The sequence below is a fragment of the Pseudoliparis swirei genome, chromosome 9 (genome assembly GCF_029220125.1).
Source record: "Pseudoliparis swirei isolate HS2019 ecotype Mariana Trench chromosome 9, NWPU_hadal_v1, whole genome shotgun sequence".
In the NCBI taxonomy this organism is placed as follows: Eukaryota; Metazoa; Chordata; class Actinopteri; order Perciformes; family Liparidae; genus Pseudoliparis; species Pseudoliparis swirei.
In genome coordinates, this window is record NC_079396.1 from 3,782,367 (window position 1) to 3,801,187 (window position 18,821).

Here is an 18,821-nt window from a genome sequence, read left to right on the forward strand (position 1 = left end):
GACACCGTAGAGGTGTGTCCATGTGCACACTTGTTCACCCGAACGGCTCGTGAGCGTAGCTGCACGTATACGTGTCAGGAATGTAGTCATGAGACACAAAGGGAGGGCAGTATGTAATCACACAGGAGGCCTTTATTTAGCCAGCGTAATCAGATAGTCCTGCAGACAGACAGGTCCTGGAGCAGAGAGAGCACCGTAAAACACACACACACACACACACAGGCACAGAGACATGGAAAGACAGGGACACGCATTTGCCGAGATTCCAGTGAACAGGCTGTGCATTGTTGCTCCGCTAATGCGACTCTGAGCACCTTCAGCACAGCAGCGATGTTGCCCCCCAAAGGGTCGGCGAGATCTTGTTCTCCTATATCTCCGCCATGTGAGTGGAAGTTGTGTTCGTCCCGTCGAGGAGGGACATGGATGAAAAGAGGAAGCTCGTTTTAGGTTTGCGTCGCTTGAAAAAGTGACGCAAACCCCCCCCCCCCCCGACACCTTCTCGCTTACCTCCAGGGGGTTTCTGGCCATGCCGGATCTGTCTTTGAACTGCGATGCAGCGGAGGTGAATGGGGTTGTGTTCACGGGGCTCACAGCCCTAAAGAATGTGTGGAGGGTAAACAGAAGCCTTTTTACTGGTCACGGAGATGCTGAAGCTGCTCCTTTTCATCGCCTCCACTAACTCTCCCATCATACTGACCATCCTTTTAACCCTCCTGTTACCTTTACATTCACTAACATATTTTACCCTCGGGGTCAATTTGACCCCAGCAATTAAAACCTCCAGAAAATTATTAGAATTAATATTGCTTCCCAAGTTTAAGTGTGAGGTACTTTATGTTTGTTTGTTGACTACCTAAATAGCCCTTTAAATAAATAAAAAAGTTGATATTTCTTATATGTTTGACACAGTGAAAAACAGCCTGGGGTCAAATTGACCCCAAAGAACACCGACATTAAACATTGAATGGGGTCAAATTGAGCCTAAAGGTAACAGGAGGGTTAAATGAGGCTGATGACGAGAGAGAGAGAGAGAGAGAGAGAGAGATGGATCGTGGAGGTCTCCATCGTGGAATATGCCTACTATGAACTATTCATACACTCTGTCATATTCATTGAATGTATTTTAACTCTAAATCTGTCCTTCTGTACACATTACATCTATTGCATCTGTCCATCCTGGAGAGGGATCCTCCTCTGTTGCTCTCCTGCAGGTTTCTTCCTTTTTCCCCTGAAGGGTTATTTGGGAGTTTTTCCTGGTCCGATGTGAGGTTTTGGGGCAGGGATGTCTATGTGTACAGATTGTAAAGCACTCCGAGACAAATTTGTAATTTGTGAAATTGGGCTATACAAATAAACTGAATTGAATTGAATTGAATTGAACCCAAGCGCCGACGACGTTCCACAGAAACTTTAATCTACCACCGAGGAATGAGACACACAGGGTTTAAAGACGCAGGTGATTGGACACAGGTGGAAACAATCAGGGACAGGGCAGCCAATCACAGGGACAGGAAGTGCAGGGAAACAGAGGACACGAGAGACGGGGGACTTCAAAGTAAAACAGGAAACACGAGACACTTAAAAAAACCTCCCGTGTTTAGGTTAGTTCTGGGTTAGAGGGCAGGGTTTACGTTGTCACCTTAAAGCTCATGGGGTCAGAAGACCCCGCTCAGGTCTTCCTGAGCACAGTGACATAAGAGTGTTTGTCGTTTTCTTCCCATCTGTTCACCCCCAGCCAAGCAGAGAGCAGCTGATCGAACACTACCTCAACAGTACCCAGCTGGAAGCCCCCTCGGACACGACCTTCATGGGGTGAGGCGAGGCCATTGAACCCTGTTTCTTTGTCTTGTGACAATAACATTGTTCAACAAAGCCATTTAGTCTGGAAGCTAACCAATAAGGCATTCAAGGTCACAGGCCCTTTGAAGGAAATGCAGGTGGCGGCCCGCACGGAGAGGAAAACACATTTCGAAATATTCCTTTCTCTTTTAATTTTGTTTTATTCTCATACATCAACCCCCCCCCCCAAAGGGAAGTTTCACCTCGGGGTCTCACTCCTTGGGTGTCGATCCATGTTTTTTACCCTTTGATCAGGAATTGCACAATGCTGAGCCCATTTAACGGGTAATAACACACTTTATAATCTACTGTGGCATCGCCTCACGTGGATTTAGACACTAAATCAGCTGTTCTGTTCTCTGGAGATTTATTTATTTATTTCAACCTTTATTGAACCAGGTGAGTCCCATTGAGATTAAAAATCTATTTTTCAAGGATGACCTGGACATAGGCAGCAACATGAGAAACACATAGTTACAAACAAAAAAACAAAACAACAAGACGAGTCACAAGAAATGAAAAGTTAAGAGACGGTGACATAATCAAGTTAATTTAGGAAATATTTAAATTTTTGGGAACCTGCCTCCATTTCTTTCATTTTATATTTAAAAGCAGTGGTATCAGTTCTTTGATTTTTAAATGATTCTGCAACATGTTCCAGGATGAGGGTGCAGAGCACACAAAAGCCCTTTTGATTCGACATGTTTCACAAGTCGTGACGAGCCTCGGACCAGACGCGCGGGATAAAGAAACGTTTCAATATTTCAGTTTTTGTTTCTACTTCTTTCTGTCCCTGTTTTTGCGCCCAGTAAATGTGAGTCCACCTCCCCCTTGGACGACCTGGCCTTCGACATGTACCAGGACCCCGAAGTCGCCCACATCATCCGACTCCTGGACCACAAGAAGCTCGACATGGTCCAGCAGGAGAAATACGAGCGGGCCAAGAACCTGAAGCAGGCCATCGCAGACATGCAGAAGGTAACGTAGGAGGGGAAGGGGGCGGGGCTACAACACATCCACAACAAATATTTGCTCACATTATACACGACAATTAACCAGGATGTGCTCTCTCTATTAATGAATGAATTACTCTCAGTCTGAAGACGTCTGAAGTAGTTCATGTTTAAAGCCCGCGAAGATTAAAAAGGGCTCAAATGCAATTATAAGATTCACGTTAAGCTAAAGTAAACTAATCACCTACCGACCCGTGCTGACCACATAGACGGGAGAATGGTCTCTGTGGCGGCCATTTGTCCAATTAATAAAAAATAAACATAAATCAAATTGACGCACCTTGTGGTTATTTAACTAAACAAAACAAGCAAACAAACAAAAGAACAGAGGAACTCCTCACGCTGCCTCTCCATAGGGCTACCCAGGTGCATGCTGGTCCTGTACCTGCCTACTCCGACATAAACCACAGGAGGCCACAGTGTGACCCAATTAGCGAACAAATGAACAATCAAAAGATTAATATATCTAAACAACAAAAAGGAATTAAACTAAACTAAAAACTATCACAAGAAATATATATTCTTATATATCGAAATGTCTAACACAAATAAGCAAACAACCTGAATGATTAAACAATACTATTTGTCCATAAAATAACTAAATATTAATATCAAATAAATACTTCGGGCAGTCGAAATTTGGTCCTGTGTTTCTCTGCAAGGAGAAAATCCAATAATAAATACTTTTCACAAACTATTCCTTTCAGCCGTTTGTGTTTTCAGATTTCCCCGTCCAAGCTATCTCCGCCGTTTAAAGGTCGGACTCCAGTATTTAGCCGGGCCGGCAGTGTGTGCCGTGTTAATGGGGTTTGGAGAACACGCCTTTGTTTCAGTACAAACAAGTGCTGAGCACACACACTCTGTGCCAAACAGCCCTGGTTACTGGACCTGGGTTTTTTCTCCATTTTCTTTAGAAAAGAGTTCCCAGCATGGTTCATACGGTCACGGAAAACAAGGAAAAGTCATGAGGAATTTAAAGAACGGTTATTTACAGGCTTGGAAAAGACATTTAATTTCCAAAAATGTTGTAAAAGCCGTGGACTTTTGTTATATTCATATGTTCATTTACACAGTTTGATTTAATAGAATACACATTGATGTAAATATTTATACTTTTAATCAAACCATTGTCTCATTCATTTTTGTCATTTAAGGTATATACTCATGTATACACCCGAGATTAAACAAAATGTTTGGTCATGGAAATTTGGTTTAAAGTCATGGAAAGGTCATGGAAATCCATTGGTCAACATGTGTATGAACCCTGTCCCAGAAAAGCAACTCGATCTCTACTCCCAAGTACGCGTTCTGATCCGGTTGGGGGATCAATAATAATCAAATATTATCATACCTAACAATGTGCATTATAACTTATAATTGCCAAGCACACGTTGCTTCAGTACTTTTAAATTTCAAATGGAGAACTTTTATTGTGAGTGGAATATTTAGACGTTTCTTCACTACAGAATTTAACTCTGAATTCTTCCTCCTCAAACTCTTCCGGACTCCTCTAATCCAAGATATCTTAATTGTTTTCTGTTTTTTCTCTCTGCAAACTACGACCAAATCCATCGTGACCTGTAAATAAATTCAGGTGCATTAATTATCCTCCGGCCCAGTGCGACTGGCAGTGACCTCTTCACTCTGCGAGGCCCGTTCTACATCGTGTTATCTCACGACAGTTTGTGACAGTCGATGTTAAACATTGTTCAGATTCCTGTTACCGACCTCCTTTTGCATACAGTGTTACCATGGGAACCATGAATTCTTAATAAGCTCAACAGCTGCAGTGATGGTCCTCTGATAGCGTCTCGCCGACTCCCAACCACAAGCCTTTCTATAACCAGATCTCACACACACACACAGCTGTTGTCTCGGTAGTCGAGCTGTAAATCCTTTGTCACCGCACCTTCAGGTGTTGGAGGATGGGTTTTTTTGGCGAACCATGACGGTCGTCGTGTTTATTGCACCACTCGGTACGTCCAAAGTCCAAGTGTTGATGTTCAGGTCACTTGGCACCTGGTTCGCGACTTGTTACAGCTTCACGTCATTTCCTGACTTCCTGGAAGTTGTGGGGACATTTCCAGCCCATGTGGCACTCTTACTGTTATGTGCCACCGGGGCTGTATTATTATTATTATAAACCAGCTTCGGTCGGACTTAAAGGATTATAATGGATAATTGCAATCTGGGTCTTATTTGTGTAGTTTGGGCCGATGTTTCTATCGGTTATGATGAACTTACACTGTGCGCGCCAAAGTATTTGCTTAATTTGCTCTGGGAACACAGTGACATCTGGAAAAATCTTGTCGCAGGCCTAAAGGAACATGAGCCTTTATACGAGCAGACAGTAAACAAGCTGACGATTAAGCAGCAGTATGTAAATCCCTTTAAGTCCGAGAGGAAACAGAGCGGGCGCACCTGCAATTGTTGTAAATAATCGCAGGTGTGCACAGAAAAACAGAAAGTGCATTAAGTGGGAGCTGAACAGGAAGTGGGTGTTGACCACTCACATTTTGGGTAATAATTGGACCAGTCGTTGTCTCTCCCAAAGAATTTTGACTAACTTTTCACATTTCGTTCGTGACAATCCGCGATCTCAGCCATTTGACTTGTTGAGGTATCGTGACCAACAAGCGTGAACATTAGATCACAGTTGTAAGAAACTGTAGAAACTCATAATAAAACTAGAACGGGCACTCGGTAGAGCGCATACCTTCGCATATCACAAGATTGGGCATTGAATTATGAACATTTTGGCGTTAGTTGCATGCCAATTGGATAAAAATTGACCGAGCTATGGTAAAAAGAAGATTTTGACCTTTTCTTGACCTTGACCTTTGACCCGATTGATCCCAAAATCTAATCAAATGGTCCCCGGATAATAACCAATCATCCCACCAAATTTCATGCGATTCGGTTTAAAACTTTTGTTGTTACGCGAATAACACGCATACAAATAAATAAATAAATAAATACACGGCGATCAAAACATAACCTTCCGCATTTTCAATGCGAAGGTAATAATTAAAAAACACCACCCCAAGAACAACACCAGAGCAGATCAACGCAATGTGCACACACGGGGTCTTTTTAAGGGTGGGAACAATGATTTGTGTTTTTAAGAGTCGTAAATATATCAGCAGGAGCTCCACTTTCACCTCTAAGAAGAGTACAGAGAATGGAAATTTACATGTAAAGAATTTTGCCCCCACTGATGAAATACAGGGGCATTTAAAAATAAATTGGGGGCAGTTTTTGAAACTTTTTTAACCTTTGTTAAAAATAATACATATATTTATGTAGGCTTACAGTATATGAGCAATTGTCGTAACAATTTCAATAATAAGACTATTAGGCAGTAGTCTAAAGTGTTTTCTTAGATTTTTTTAAAGAAAAAACAAACAGAAAACATAAATCAGAGTATTATATTCAATTGTGTTCTTATTTCTTTGTGTTTATTTATTGTTATTACATTTTTTAAGCAACTACGAACAATTATAACTGATTTCTTTGTATTTTTATAATTCACAATTATATTTATTGATTTTTTGTGTGTGTGTACCTACCTAGTACAGCCAATACAGATAGGACACACACAACAAAGAACAACAACAAAACGCTATTAATTTATTAAAATGATGGGGGCATGTTTTGCCTCTCCACGTGATATCAGGGGCGACATTATATTTCTTCGGGGCAGTTTTGCCTTTTGCCCTGGTGTGTTTCCGACGCTGCCTTCAACTGTCATCAGTGCTACACAAAGACAGCCAAACATCCGATAGACTGACGGGGCACTGGCATCAGTCCAAGCCCCGATGAGACCACGAATACCACACAACGGCCCCGCTGCCATGGTTACCTGCGTAAACATACAGTAAAGGCCGTTCTCACCTCTCCAGGTTGGGGAGCGTTTGGCTCGATACGACGTGGAGAAGCGGTGTGCGATCGAAAAGGAAGACTACGACCTGGCCAAGAAGAAGAAAGAGCTGATGGAGGAGTACAGGAGGAGCGTCTACCAGCAGCTGGAGGTCCACAACCTGCTGGACATGGCGATGGTCAGTCTCCACCCTAACCCTAACCTCAGATGGCTTCACCTTGTTCACACTGATTGTGGGGTAGAAAAGATCCAGGGTTCATACGCTCATGGAAAAATCTGGAAAAAAATCTTTTAAATGGTTATTTCCATGCCTTGAAAAAATTAAAACACTAAAAGTTTTGGAAAAGTCATGGAAATGTATTATATTCATATGTTCATATATATACATATATATATATATATATATATATATAAATATGAACATATGAATATAAGACATATGCATGTTTTTTTGTTGTTGTCATTATTATTCATATGTTCATATATATATTATATTCATATGTGTATATATATATGTATGAACATATGGATATTATATATATATAAAATATATAATATATATATATATTCATATGTTCATACATATATATATATATATATGTATGAACATATGAATATAATATATATATAATACATATATATTCATACGTTCATACATATATATATATATATATATACAGGACTGTCTCAGAAAATTAGAATATTGTGATGAAGTTCTTTATTTTCTGTAATGCAATTTAAAAAACAAAAATGTCATGCATTCTGGATTCATTACAAATCAACTGAAATATTGCAAGCCTTTTATTCTGATTTATTGCTGATTATGGCTTACAGCTTAAGAAAACTCAAATATCCTATCTCTAAATATTAGAATATCATGAAAAAGTATACTAGTAGGGTATTAAACAAATCACTTGAATTGTCTAATTAACTCGAAAAACCTGCAAGGGTTTCCTGAGCCTTGACAAACACTCAGCTGTTATAAATCTTTTTTTTTACTTGGTCTGAGGAAATATTAAAATTTTATGAGATAGGATTTTAGAGTTTTCTTAAGCTGTAAGCCATAATCAGCAATATTAAAAGAATAAAAGGCTTGCAATATTTCAGTTGATTTGTAATGAATCCAGAATGCATGACATTTTTGTTTTTTTAATTGCATTACAGAAAATAAAGAACTTTATCACAATATTCTAATTTTCTGAGACAGTCCTGTATGTATGAATATAAGACATTTCCATTCCTTTTCCAAAACTTTTAGGATTACATTTTTTTCTGTATAGTTTGTAATTCTCATTGTTAGTTTAATTACGACATTTCCCCACTTTTTCATGTAGATTTGTAGATTTCACAAAATGTTTGGTCATGGAAATTTGGTTTAAATTCATTGAAATCTATTGGTCAACATGTGTAGGAACCCTGAAGATTTATTGTTATTTATTCTGTTATTCTGCCTCAATTGAATTCCGTCACGTCACCAGATCACACGGGCCGCAGATTCCTCCTCAACCCAGGAGCCTCCCGCCCCGCTGCCTTCTCCGGGTCGCCGGTCGGTCCCCACGAAGCCCCTCGCGTCCACCGACGCGTTCAGGGCGGCGGGGGGGGAAACCGGCGGGCCTCAAAACCAACGAGCGGACGCAGAAACTGTTGCGGCCGAACCGAGCGGCCAACCCGACGCGCCGTGCAGCCGCGCTGCCGGACCCAGGATAGAAGTACGCAACCAATTACGCAACAAGTCACAACATCTTCACTCAGACACTCAAAAAAAAAAAAAAACTTTATTTGAATGTTTGTTCAAGACTTTATGGATTGAAGTCTGGACAACTTTTTTCCGCTTGCATTCCGTTATTGTTGTAAAAAATAACCGAGCCTACCTGAGCGCCTCGGAAACATGTCCCCCCTGACCGGGGGGGGGGGGATTTACTTGTTTTTTAGAGGGCAGTTTTCGCCCCACTGACTGAAATCCAGGAGCATTAGAAAATGAATTGGAGCACTTTTTGAAAATTGTAAAATAACATTTTACCTTTGTTCAAAAATAATAAATATACTTATTTAGGCTTACAGTATATGAGCAATTGTCATAAAGATGGCAATAATAAGACTATTAGGCAATAATAGGACTATTAGGCAGTAGTCTACAGATTATAATTGTTTCTAATTTTTTTTGTTTTACAAAAAACAAACAGAAAACATAAATCAGACAATCATATTCAATGTTATTCTTATTTCTTTGTGGTTATTTATTGTTATTACATTTTTTAAACAACTATTAACAATTACAACTTATTTCTTTGTTTTTTTATAATTAATTTATACTTATATTTATTAGTATATTATATTTTTGTGTCTGTACCTATAATTAGTACAGGCAATACAGATAGGTCACACACAACAAAGAACAAAAACAAAACGCTATTAAATTATCATAATCATGGGGGCATTTGTTGCCTCTCTCGTGATATCAGGGGCAAAATCATATTTCTTCGGGGCAGTTTTTCCCTTTGTGTTTCCGACGCTGCCCCCTGACGTGAAGCCGCTGTAGCGTTGGGAAACACGGAGCGCACACAGGGAGATTATGACCAGCAGGGGCTTTTTATGCTTTACTCACCGCCTACCGAGACCGGTCCTACATCAGGTTTGGGTTTCACTATTTAATTAAAAAAGCGTGCAACAGTTGGCTGAGTCCGGCGGCTGCCAGGTAGGAGGGTGAGCCTTGCACGAGGCAGCAGGGTGCCAGTCGGCCCGGTGCTCACTGGGGGTTTGTTTAGGTCGCGGTTTAAACGACGTTCATTGTCATCGTGATGTTGAATGATTTTCATATTCAGTGTTCAAACACGCCAACGAGAGTGGAAAGAACTGTGGAAGATATACACTAGCATTCAAAAGTCCGGGGTCACTTAGAAATGTCTTTATTTTTCAAAGTAAAGCTCTGTTTATTTCAATGAAGATAACATTAAATTAATCATAAATACACTCTATACATAGTTAATGTGGTAAATGACTATTCTCTGGTGTTTAATGAAGTCTCTACGTAGTGTATAGAGGCCCATCTCCAGTGTTCTAATGGTACATTGTGTTATCGCCTTAGAAGACGAACGGAGGGGTATAAAACCCTTGAAAACCCTTTTTATGTGAGCGCAGCTGAAAACAGTTATGCTGGTGAGAGAAGCTATAAAGCTGGCCTTCCTTTGAGCAACAAGTTTGAACAAAATTCATATTTCAAATAAAGATCGTTATTTCTAACCTTGCCAATTTTTTAAATTCATTTTGCAATTCATTTGATAAATAAAAGTGAGTTTTCATGGAAAACACCAAATTGTCTGGGTGACCCCAAACTTTTAAACGGTGGTGTATGATGTAAATATCTTTGGATTTCATCATTGTTTTGTGTGCCGGTAGGTGACCTGTGTGCCTTACGACGAGAGGCCGCTCCCGGCCTTTCAGAGGGAGGAGCGGCCCGCGGAGGCCCCCCCTCCGAGCCCCTGTGAGCAGCACTCCCCCCGAGCTGATGCTCACAGGACTCCACACAGCCCCGAGGTCAGCGGGGCGCCGGAGCCCCTGGCGGAGAAGGCCCAGAGAGAGGCCGGCCTTCCACTCGAGGTCTATGGAGAAAACCTGGTAAGAAAATAAGGTGGAAATTATGTTGTAGTATAAAAATACTAAATAAATGGTTGAAGGTACTTCGAAAAAGTGAACGAGAAATGACGACGAAGAATTCTAATTATATATTTAATCTAAGAAGTATTGATTGACACAGCTTTAAGGGATCTTGTTCAAAAATGTGTTTGTTAATTAAACGTATTTTGGCAGATATATGAGTTTATAATATATGATCTCTGTCCACATGTACAGGGTCCATACGGTCATGGAAAACCTGGAAAAGTCATGGAAATTAATGCAGTAAAGTCCTTGAACTAAATTAAATCCCAAACATTTTGGAAAAGTCATGGAAATTTGTTAAAATTACACGATCATTTACACCGAGTTTTAAATAATTAATATGACGCTCAAAGCGATAAGCCGGCACACGCTCTCACACGCAACTTCTTTTGCGAGTGAACGCGCCGTAACTGTAAAATTCGGTTGCCATGGCAACAGTGGCTCAGGCAAAAGGTCGGGATAATCCACCATGCCATTGAAGTGTAGCTTTAACCATGCTCGGCTACATGTGGAGAAATGCATGGTCATGGAAATTTAGTTTAAAGTCATAAATATCTATTGGTCAACATGTGTATGAACCCTGCATGTAATGGATATGAATAATTTCCCGACTCTTGGCTAATATCCCCCCCTTCTTGTTCCAGGTGGCTGGCGTGTATTCCAAAACCTGGTCCTACAGAGAGGCCGCTCTGCTGGCTGTGCACCGGAAGCTTTCGGACCTGTCCCCCGCCACCCCCAAGGAGGAGCTGAGGAGCATGACGAGAGCGGCGGTCTTCCTGGTCAAGAAGACCCTCCTGGACAAAGTGTCATCCGTGAGTCGCGTCCTCAGAATACCGTTAGTCCAGGTGTGGATGCTGCAGAGCGTCCCGATTTCAGGCGTTACGGATTACCGTCGAAGTCGGGAATAAATCACGTTCTCCGGATTGATTCCTACAAACAGAGCCAACGTTGAAGTCGTCAAATCATACGCACTCCATTAACGAGAGCCGGCTTCCTTAAACTAACAGCTTTTTGACAAGGATGGCCTTGTAACCTATCTGGAAGTCGTCTACTGGGGTACGGTAATGAACCGAGTGTTTTCCCCCGTAAAAAAAAGTGAACAATGGATAAAAAAGAATTGCATATATATATATATATATATATATATATTTATGTATTTATATATATATATATGCGATTATTTATATATATATATATATATATATATATATATATATATAAAAGAAACAAGAGAAAATATCACAGTGTAAGGAAGACATTTCCCATTCGTCATATATTGCACATCAGGACATTCATTAATTTCCACATTGTCACATGTCACACATATTGACAATTAATTTGGGCTGTAAAAAGAGGCTTGTCGCTCTCCATCTGCGCACTCTGACCAACTCAAAGTCAACAAGTCGAGCCTCTTTGCTAATTGGCGTCACCCTGGTGCCAGCTTTTCTTGGAACGTGCACTAACTTTGGAGCTAAAGCGTCCACTGTGTCTCTCTCTCTCTCTCTCCTCACTCAGGTTTTCCACGCCGCCTTGAAGTTGCTGCGGCTGCTGCTGAGCCAGCTGATCCCGGGTCTGGGCCGGGCCGAGGTGACCCACTGCGTGGATCAGACGTGGCCCAACCTGCTGGCCAGGGCCGGAGACTCAGCGGGCCGCCTCCGGGGCCCGGCCGCTGCCTTCATTCAGGTATCGCAACGCACTGGACTGAACCAGTGCATCACCGTTAACCCTTTGCCTACCCCTCAACCGTCTCCACACACGTTAAATTATATGGGGAGGGTTTTGAGAGAAGTGATCGGGTCGTCTGTCTCATGTTTGCCGTATATTGTTGGAAAATCAGCCTTTTTTGGAGTTTTACTCCATAAAACAATATAAAACGATCTGATTAGACTGCTGTGACAGGATTGTGGCCGTCACCAGTAGGTTTCCGCCCCCTAAGCACCAAGGAATGCGCAACCAGAGGGAATGTTGGTAAACTGCTTTATTTGAGCGCTCTGACCGCCGACTGTGTCTCTGCTCATGGCTCCCGATCCTCCTTCTGCCCAGCTCCTTTATGGAGACCGACTCAGATACACCAACACCGATCGTCATCAGCTGGACTGATAACCAAAACTAATTACCAATCAGTCCAGCTGATGACAATCAGACACCGTTCCCTGAACCACACCCCCGCTCCACCCACTCTGCAGCAGAGCCTAAACACCCCCCGCTGCCACAACTGCCGATGGCGTCGGTGTTAATCTTTTTTTGTTTACTGTTTTTAGATCAAACCTAACTAGAACGGGCACTCGGTAGAGTGCATACCTTCGCATATCACACGATTGGGCATTGAATTATGAACATTTTGGCATTAGCTGCATGCCAATTGGATGAAAATTGACCGCGCTATGGTAAAAAGAAGATTTTGACGTTTTCATGACCTTGACCTTTGACCCGATCGATCCCAATATCTAATCAAATGGTCCCCGGATAATAACCAATCATCCCACCAAATTTCATGCGATTCGGTTTAATACTTTTTGAGTTATGCGAGTAACACGCAAACAAATAAATGAATAAATAAACGGCGATCAAAACATAACCTTCCGCATTTTCAATGTGAAAGTAATTAGGACCGAACACTTATGATACGGGTGACTGTCCCCAAACTGAATGTTGATGCCAACTGTGAGGCCGTGTGCAAAATGGAGTGTTTAAGCATACTGTCATTTTTCCACATGGACTTTCCATGATGACTTTATTACCTTCGCATTGAAAATGCCGGAAGGTTATGTTTTGATCGCCGTGTATTTATTTATTTTTATGCGTGTTATTCGCAAAACTCAAAAAGTATTGAACTGAATCGCATGAAATTTGGTGGGATGATTGTTTATTATCCGGGGACCAGTTGATTAGATTTTGGGATCGATCGGGTCAAAGGTCAAGGTCAAAGGTCATGAACAGGTCAAAATCTTTCGCAGAACTCAAAAAGTATTGAACCGAATCGCATGAAATTTGGTGGGATGATTGTTTATTATCCGGGGACCAGTTGATTAGATTTTGGGATCGATCGGGTCAAAGGTCAAGGTCAAAGGTCATGAACAGGTCAAATCTTCTTGAATCACATGGAATTTGGTGGGATGATTGGTTATTATCCGGGGACCATTTGATTAGATTTTGGGATCAATCGGGTCAAAGGTCAAGGTCAAGGTCATGGAAAGGTCAAAATCTTTTTTTTACCATAGCACGATACATTTTTGTCCAATTGGCATGCAACTAATGCCAAAATGTTCACAATTCAATGCCCAATCTTGTGATATGCGAAGGTATGCGCTCTACCGAGTGCCCATTCTAGTTTCATCATGCTTTTATTGAATACATTTGGAGGCCCGTCTTTAAAAAAACTATAATTCTTTACATCCGATTGCGAACTGGTCCAGCGGGCTGATTGCTGAGCACAGAGTCCCTGAACACAACACAGTTACACCGGATAGCCGGCTCCATCTTTAAAGGACGACTCCCACCCTTTGCACAGGGGGTTTCAGCTCCTTCACTCGAGGTATTTAGGACCGCGGTGCGGAACAAAGCCATATAGGAGCAGCTTTGTTCCAGCACTATAAGATTAAGAGTATTTATTGCTGTAAACCGGTTGGCACGTCCTCAACGTATATAATTCAACACTTTAGGAAATAGTTTATTACAGAAATATTTCTTAGAAAATCTGAGTTGTATTTTCTCATTTGAATTTCACCCGACAGTTTTTTATCAATTAGTTTTAGCGGTTAATACGTCTGTCGTTGAACTGATGATTGATTTAAAACATCTAATCCTCAGGCTGACTTCCTCCTGCCAGTAAATTAATATTGTCATTACATCATTGTCCTGGAAATGACTTCTATGCACGTGCCAGTCAAACTGATTATTTTAATTTGTGTACTTACGTTGTTTTTTTAATGTGCACGTGGACACAGACAATAGTTTTGGTTAAATTGATGGCGCCACAGATGTGAACACAAAGATGCTTTATTGACACGCAAACAGGGAACACATCCAACATGGCTGAAATACGATCATCTGACTTTCCACATTAGCAAACATCACCTGCACGCGCTCGGAGTCGGGCTGCGTGGGTTTTTTGGGGATTGAGGCAAAACTTTTAATCAGAATAAAATACTTTTACCTCTCAGAAACCAGACGATTCCTCCCAAGAAATACACACTGCCCATAAAAAAAGAAAAAGGTTCAGAGAGCTTGTGAATTATAAACAGTCAAAGAGAAACTGTGTGTCTCATTAGAGAGAGAGCGAAAGAGAGAGAGAGACTATCTCTCATATATATATATGTGTGTATATATATATATATATACAGGACTGTCTCAGAAAATTAGAATATTGTGATAAAGTTCTTTATTTTCTGTAATGCAATTAAAAAAACAAAAATGTCATGCATTCTGGATTCATTACAAATCAACTGAAATATTGCAAGCCTTTTATTCTTTTAATATTGCTGATTATGGCTTACAGCTTAAGAAAACTCAAATATCCTATCTCTAAATATTAGAATATCATGAAAAAGTATACTAGTAGGGTATTAAACAAATCACTTGAATCGTCTAATTAACTCGAAACACCTGCAAGGGTTTCCTGAGCCTTGAAAACACTCAGCTTGGTTCAGTAAACTAAATCACAAGTATGGGAAGACTGCTGATCTGACTGCTGTCCAGAGGACCATCATTGACACCCTCCATCAGGAGGGTAAGACACAAAGAGAGGCGCAAAATCCAAGTTGCTTGAAATCCAGTGTGAAGTTCCCACAGTCAGTGATGGTTTGGGGAGCCATGTCAGCTGCTGGTGTTGGTCCACTGTGTTTCATCAAGTCCAGAGTAAATGCAGCTGTGTACCAAGAGATTTTAGAGCACTACATGCTTCCGTCTGCTGAAAAGCTCTATGGAGATGAGGATTTCATTTTCCAGCATGATCTGGCACCTGCCCACAGTGCCAAAACCACCAGTAACTGGTGTACTGACCATGGCATTACTGTCCTCGATTGGCCTGCCAATTCCCCTGACCTGAACCCCATAGAGAATTTGTGGGGTATTATGAAGAAGAAGCTGAAAGACACCAGACCCAACAATGCAAATGAGCTAAAGGCCGCTATTGAAGCATCCTGGGCATCCATAAACCCTCAGCAATGCCACGCCGCATTGATGCAGTAATCCGTGCAAAAGGATTCCCAACCAAGTACTGAGTGCATTAATGGACATTTTCAAATGTTTGATTTTGTTTTGCTGTTATAAATCTTTTTTTTAACTTGGTCTGAGGAAATATTCTAATTTTATGAGATAGGATTTTAGAGTTTTCTTAAGCTGTAAGCCATAATCAGCAATATTAAAAGAATAAAAGGCTTGCAATATTTCAGTTGATTTGTAATGAATCCAGAATGCATGACATTTTTGTTTTTTTAATTGCATTACAGAAAATAAAGAACTTTATCACAATATTCTAATTTTCTGAGACAGTCCTGTACATATATATATATAGAGAGAGAGATAGAGAATATCTCTTATATATATGTGGATATATACAGGACTGTCTCAGAAAATTAGAATATTGTGATAAAGTTCTTTATTTTCTGTAATGCAATTAAAAAAACAAAAATGTCATGCATTCTGATTCATTACAAATCAACTGAAATGTGCAAGCTTTATTCTTTAATATTGCTGATTATGGCTACAGCTTAAGAAAACTCTAAAATCCTATCTCATAAATTTTTTATATTTCCTCAGACCAAGTAAAAAAAAAGATTTATAACAGCTGAGTGTTTGTCAAGGCTCAGGAAACCCTTGCAGGTGTTTCGAGTTAATTAGACAATTCAAGTGATTTGTTTAATACCCTACTAGTATACTTTTTCATGATATTCTAATATTTAGAGATAGGATATTTGAGTTTTCTTAAGCTGTAAGCCATAATCAGCAATATTAAAAGAATAAAAGGCTTGCAATATTTCAGTTGATTTGTAATGAATCCAGAATGCATGACATTTTTGGTTTTTTAATTGCATTACAGAAAATAAAGAACTTCATCACAATATTCTAATTTTCTGAGACAGTCCTGTATATATATAGAGAGAGAGAGAGAATATCTCTCATATATATATATATATATATATATATAGAGAGAGAGAGAATATCTCTCATATATATTATGTGTATATACAGGACTGTCTCAGAAAATTAGAATATTGTGATGAAGTTCTTTATTTTCTGTAATGCAATTAAGAAAACAAAAATGTCATGCATTCTGGATTCATTACAAATCAACTGAAATATTGCAAGCCTTTTATTCTGATTTATTGCTGATTATGGCTTACAGCTTAAGAAAACTCAAATATCCTATCTCTAAATATTAGAATATCATGAAAAAGTATACTAGTAGGGTATTAAACAAATCACTTGAATTGTCTAATTAACTCGAAACATCTGCAAGGGTTTCCTGAGCCTTGACAAACACTCAGCTGTTATAAATCTTTTTTTTTACTTGGTCTGAGGAAATATTAAAATTTTATGAGATAGGATTTTAGAGTTTTCTTAAGCTGTAAGCCATAATCAGCAATATTAAAAGAATAAAAGGCTTGCAATATTTCAGTTGATTTGTAATGAATCCAGAATGCATGACATTTTTGTTTTTTTAATTGCATTACAGAAAATAAAGAACTTTATCACAATATTCTAATTTTCTGAGACAGTCCTGTATATATATATATAGAGAGAGAGAGAGGCTATCTCTCATATATATATATATATATAAATGTGTGTATGTATATATATATATACACATATATATATATATATGAGAGATATTCTCTCTCTCTATATATATATATATATATATATATATATACACATATAAATATATATGAGAGATATTCTCTCTCTCTCTCTCTATATATACATATATATACACACATATATATATGAGAGATATTCTCTCTCTCTCTCACTCTATATATATATATACATATATATATATATGTATATATATATGATGAATGAGGTTGTGTGTGTGTACGCAACCCGCTGATGCAGCAAGGAGCTGAACCGGAGGGCATTGCTGTTTAGGTGGTACGCCTGTTTTCCTTTCCGGTGCTGAATGAAGGTACATGCACATACATGAACAGGGCTCACACGGTCATGGAAAACCTGGAAAAGTCATGGAATTTAAAAATGGTTATTTCCAGGCTTGGAAACGTCCTTGGGAAAAACAAGAATTTTCCAAAGGTTTGGAAAAAGTCCTAGACATGTGTTATATTCATATGTTCATTTACGCAGTTAAATTAAAAGAATAAACATTTAAATACATATTTATTCTGTTAATCAAGCTATCGTCTATCATTCCTAGAGATTTCACAAATGTTTGGTTCTGGACATTTGGTTTAAAGTCCTGGAAGAGTCCTGGAAACCCATTGGTCAACACGTGTATGAACCCTGCATGAACTTACTTTTATAATTAAAGAAGAGTGTGCCGAGTGTTATTTAGTATTTCATGTGACGTCTTAAGGTCGCTTTCCAAACACGGACCTCGCGGGCTCGGCTCCACACGGCCGGCCCGCCGCCCCGTAGTGTGAAGCAGGGGCAGTTAGGAGGTGTGTGAGGCGTCGCCACGCCCCGCCCTGAGCGCTCAAACAAGCCCCATGTTGTAGTTCATCTGACTCACGGCTCTCGTGAGTGAATGTCTAAACTCTGTGTGCGCGTTGCGTAGTGCGCGCGTTGGCCAGCTGGACGCGGCCGCAGTGTAACTCATGCGCCGCTGTGCCCGATGAGTAATGAAGGGATGGAGCAGCTTCTCTCTGCGATGAGTTCAACTCTGAAGTCATCGCCTCCCATTCGGGGATCTGTTCACAGCTCCTTCACAGCAATCACCGAAAGTACGATGAGGACAAATGTTTATTTTGTTTGTGCGTGTCCCCCAAAATCCAAATGTCCGACGCACATGACGAGGTTAAAATGTCCTTTCCAGAGCCATCCTCCCATTTTCCAAAGTCATTGTCTCATTGGTCAAAGTCATTGTCTAATTGTCATAAGTCATTGTCCAAAGTCATTGTCTCATTGTCTAAAGTCATTGTCTCATTGTCATAAGTCATTGTCTCATTGTCCAAAGTCATTGTCTCATTGTCATAAGTCATTGTCTCATTGGTCAAAGTCATTGTCTCATTGTCCAAAGTCATTGTCTCATTGTCCAAAGTCATTGTCTCATTGTCATAAGTCATTGTCTCATTGGTCAAAGTCATTGTCTCATTGTCCAAAGTCATTGTCTCATTGTCATAACTCATTGTCCCATTGTCCAAAGTCATTGTCTCATTGTCCAAACTCATTGTCTCATTGTCATAAGTCATTGTCTCATTGTCCAAACTCATTGTCTCATTGTCCAAACTCATTGTCTCATTGTCATAAGTCATTGT

At 40.0% G+C, this 18,821-nt stretch overlaps 1 protein-coding gene across 4 annotated transcripts in view; it reads left to right on the top strand.

Moving 5' to 3' along the window:
- The window catches only part of cep104 (centrosomal protein 104), a 48,857-nt gene that overhangs the window by 9,905 nt on the left and 20,131 nt on the right, over positions 1-18,821 (top strand). For all 4 annotated transcript variants that reach the window (XR_008832881.1, XM_056423511.1, XM_056423513.1 and 1 more), the window contains 7 exons: positions 1,736-1,812; positions 2,649-2,817; positions 6,755-6,910; positions 8,211-8,441; positions 10,129-10,347; positions 11,034-11,201; positions 11,905-12,072. Coding sequence is in view for 3 of the 4 variants with exons in the window: in XM_056423511.1 (XP_056279486.1) it covers positions 1,736-1,812; positions 2,649-2,817; positions 6,755-6,910; positions 8,211-8,441; positions 10,129-10,347; positions 11,034-11,201; positions 11,905-12,072 (1,188 nt within the window). In the remaining variant the exon portion in view is untranslated. The remainder of the gene's footprint in view (positions 1-1,735; positions 1,813-2,648; positions 2,818-6,754; positions 6,911-8,210; positions 8,442-10,128; positions 10,348-11,033; positions 11,202-11,904; positions 12,073-18,821) is intronic.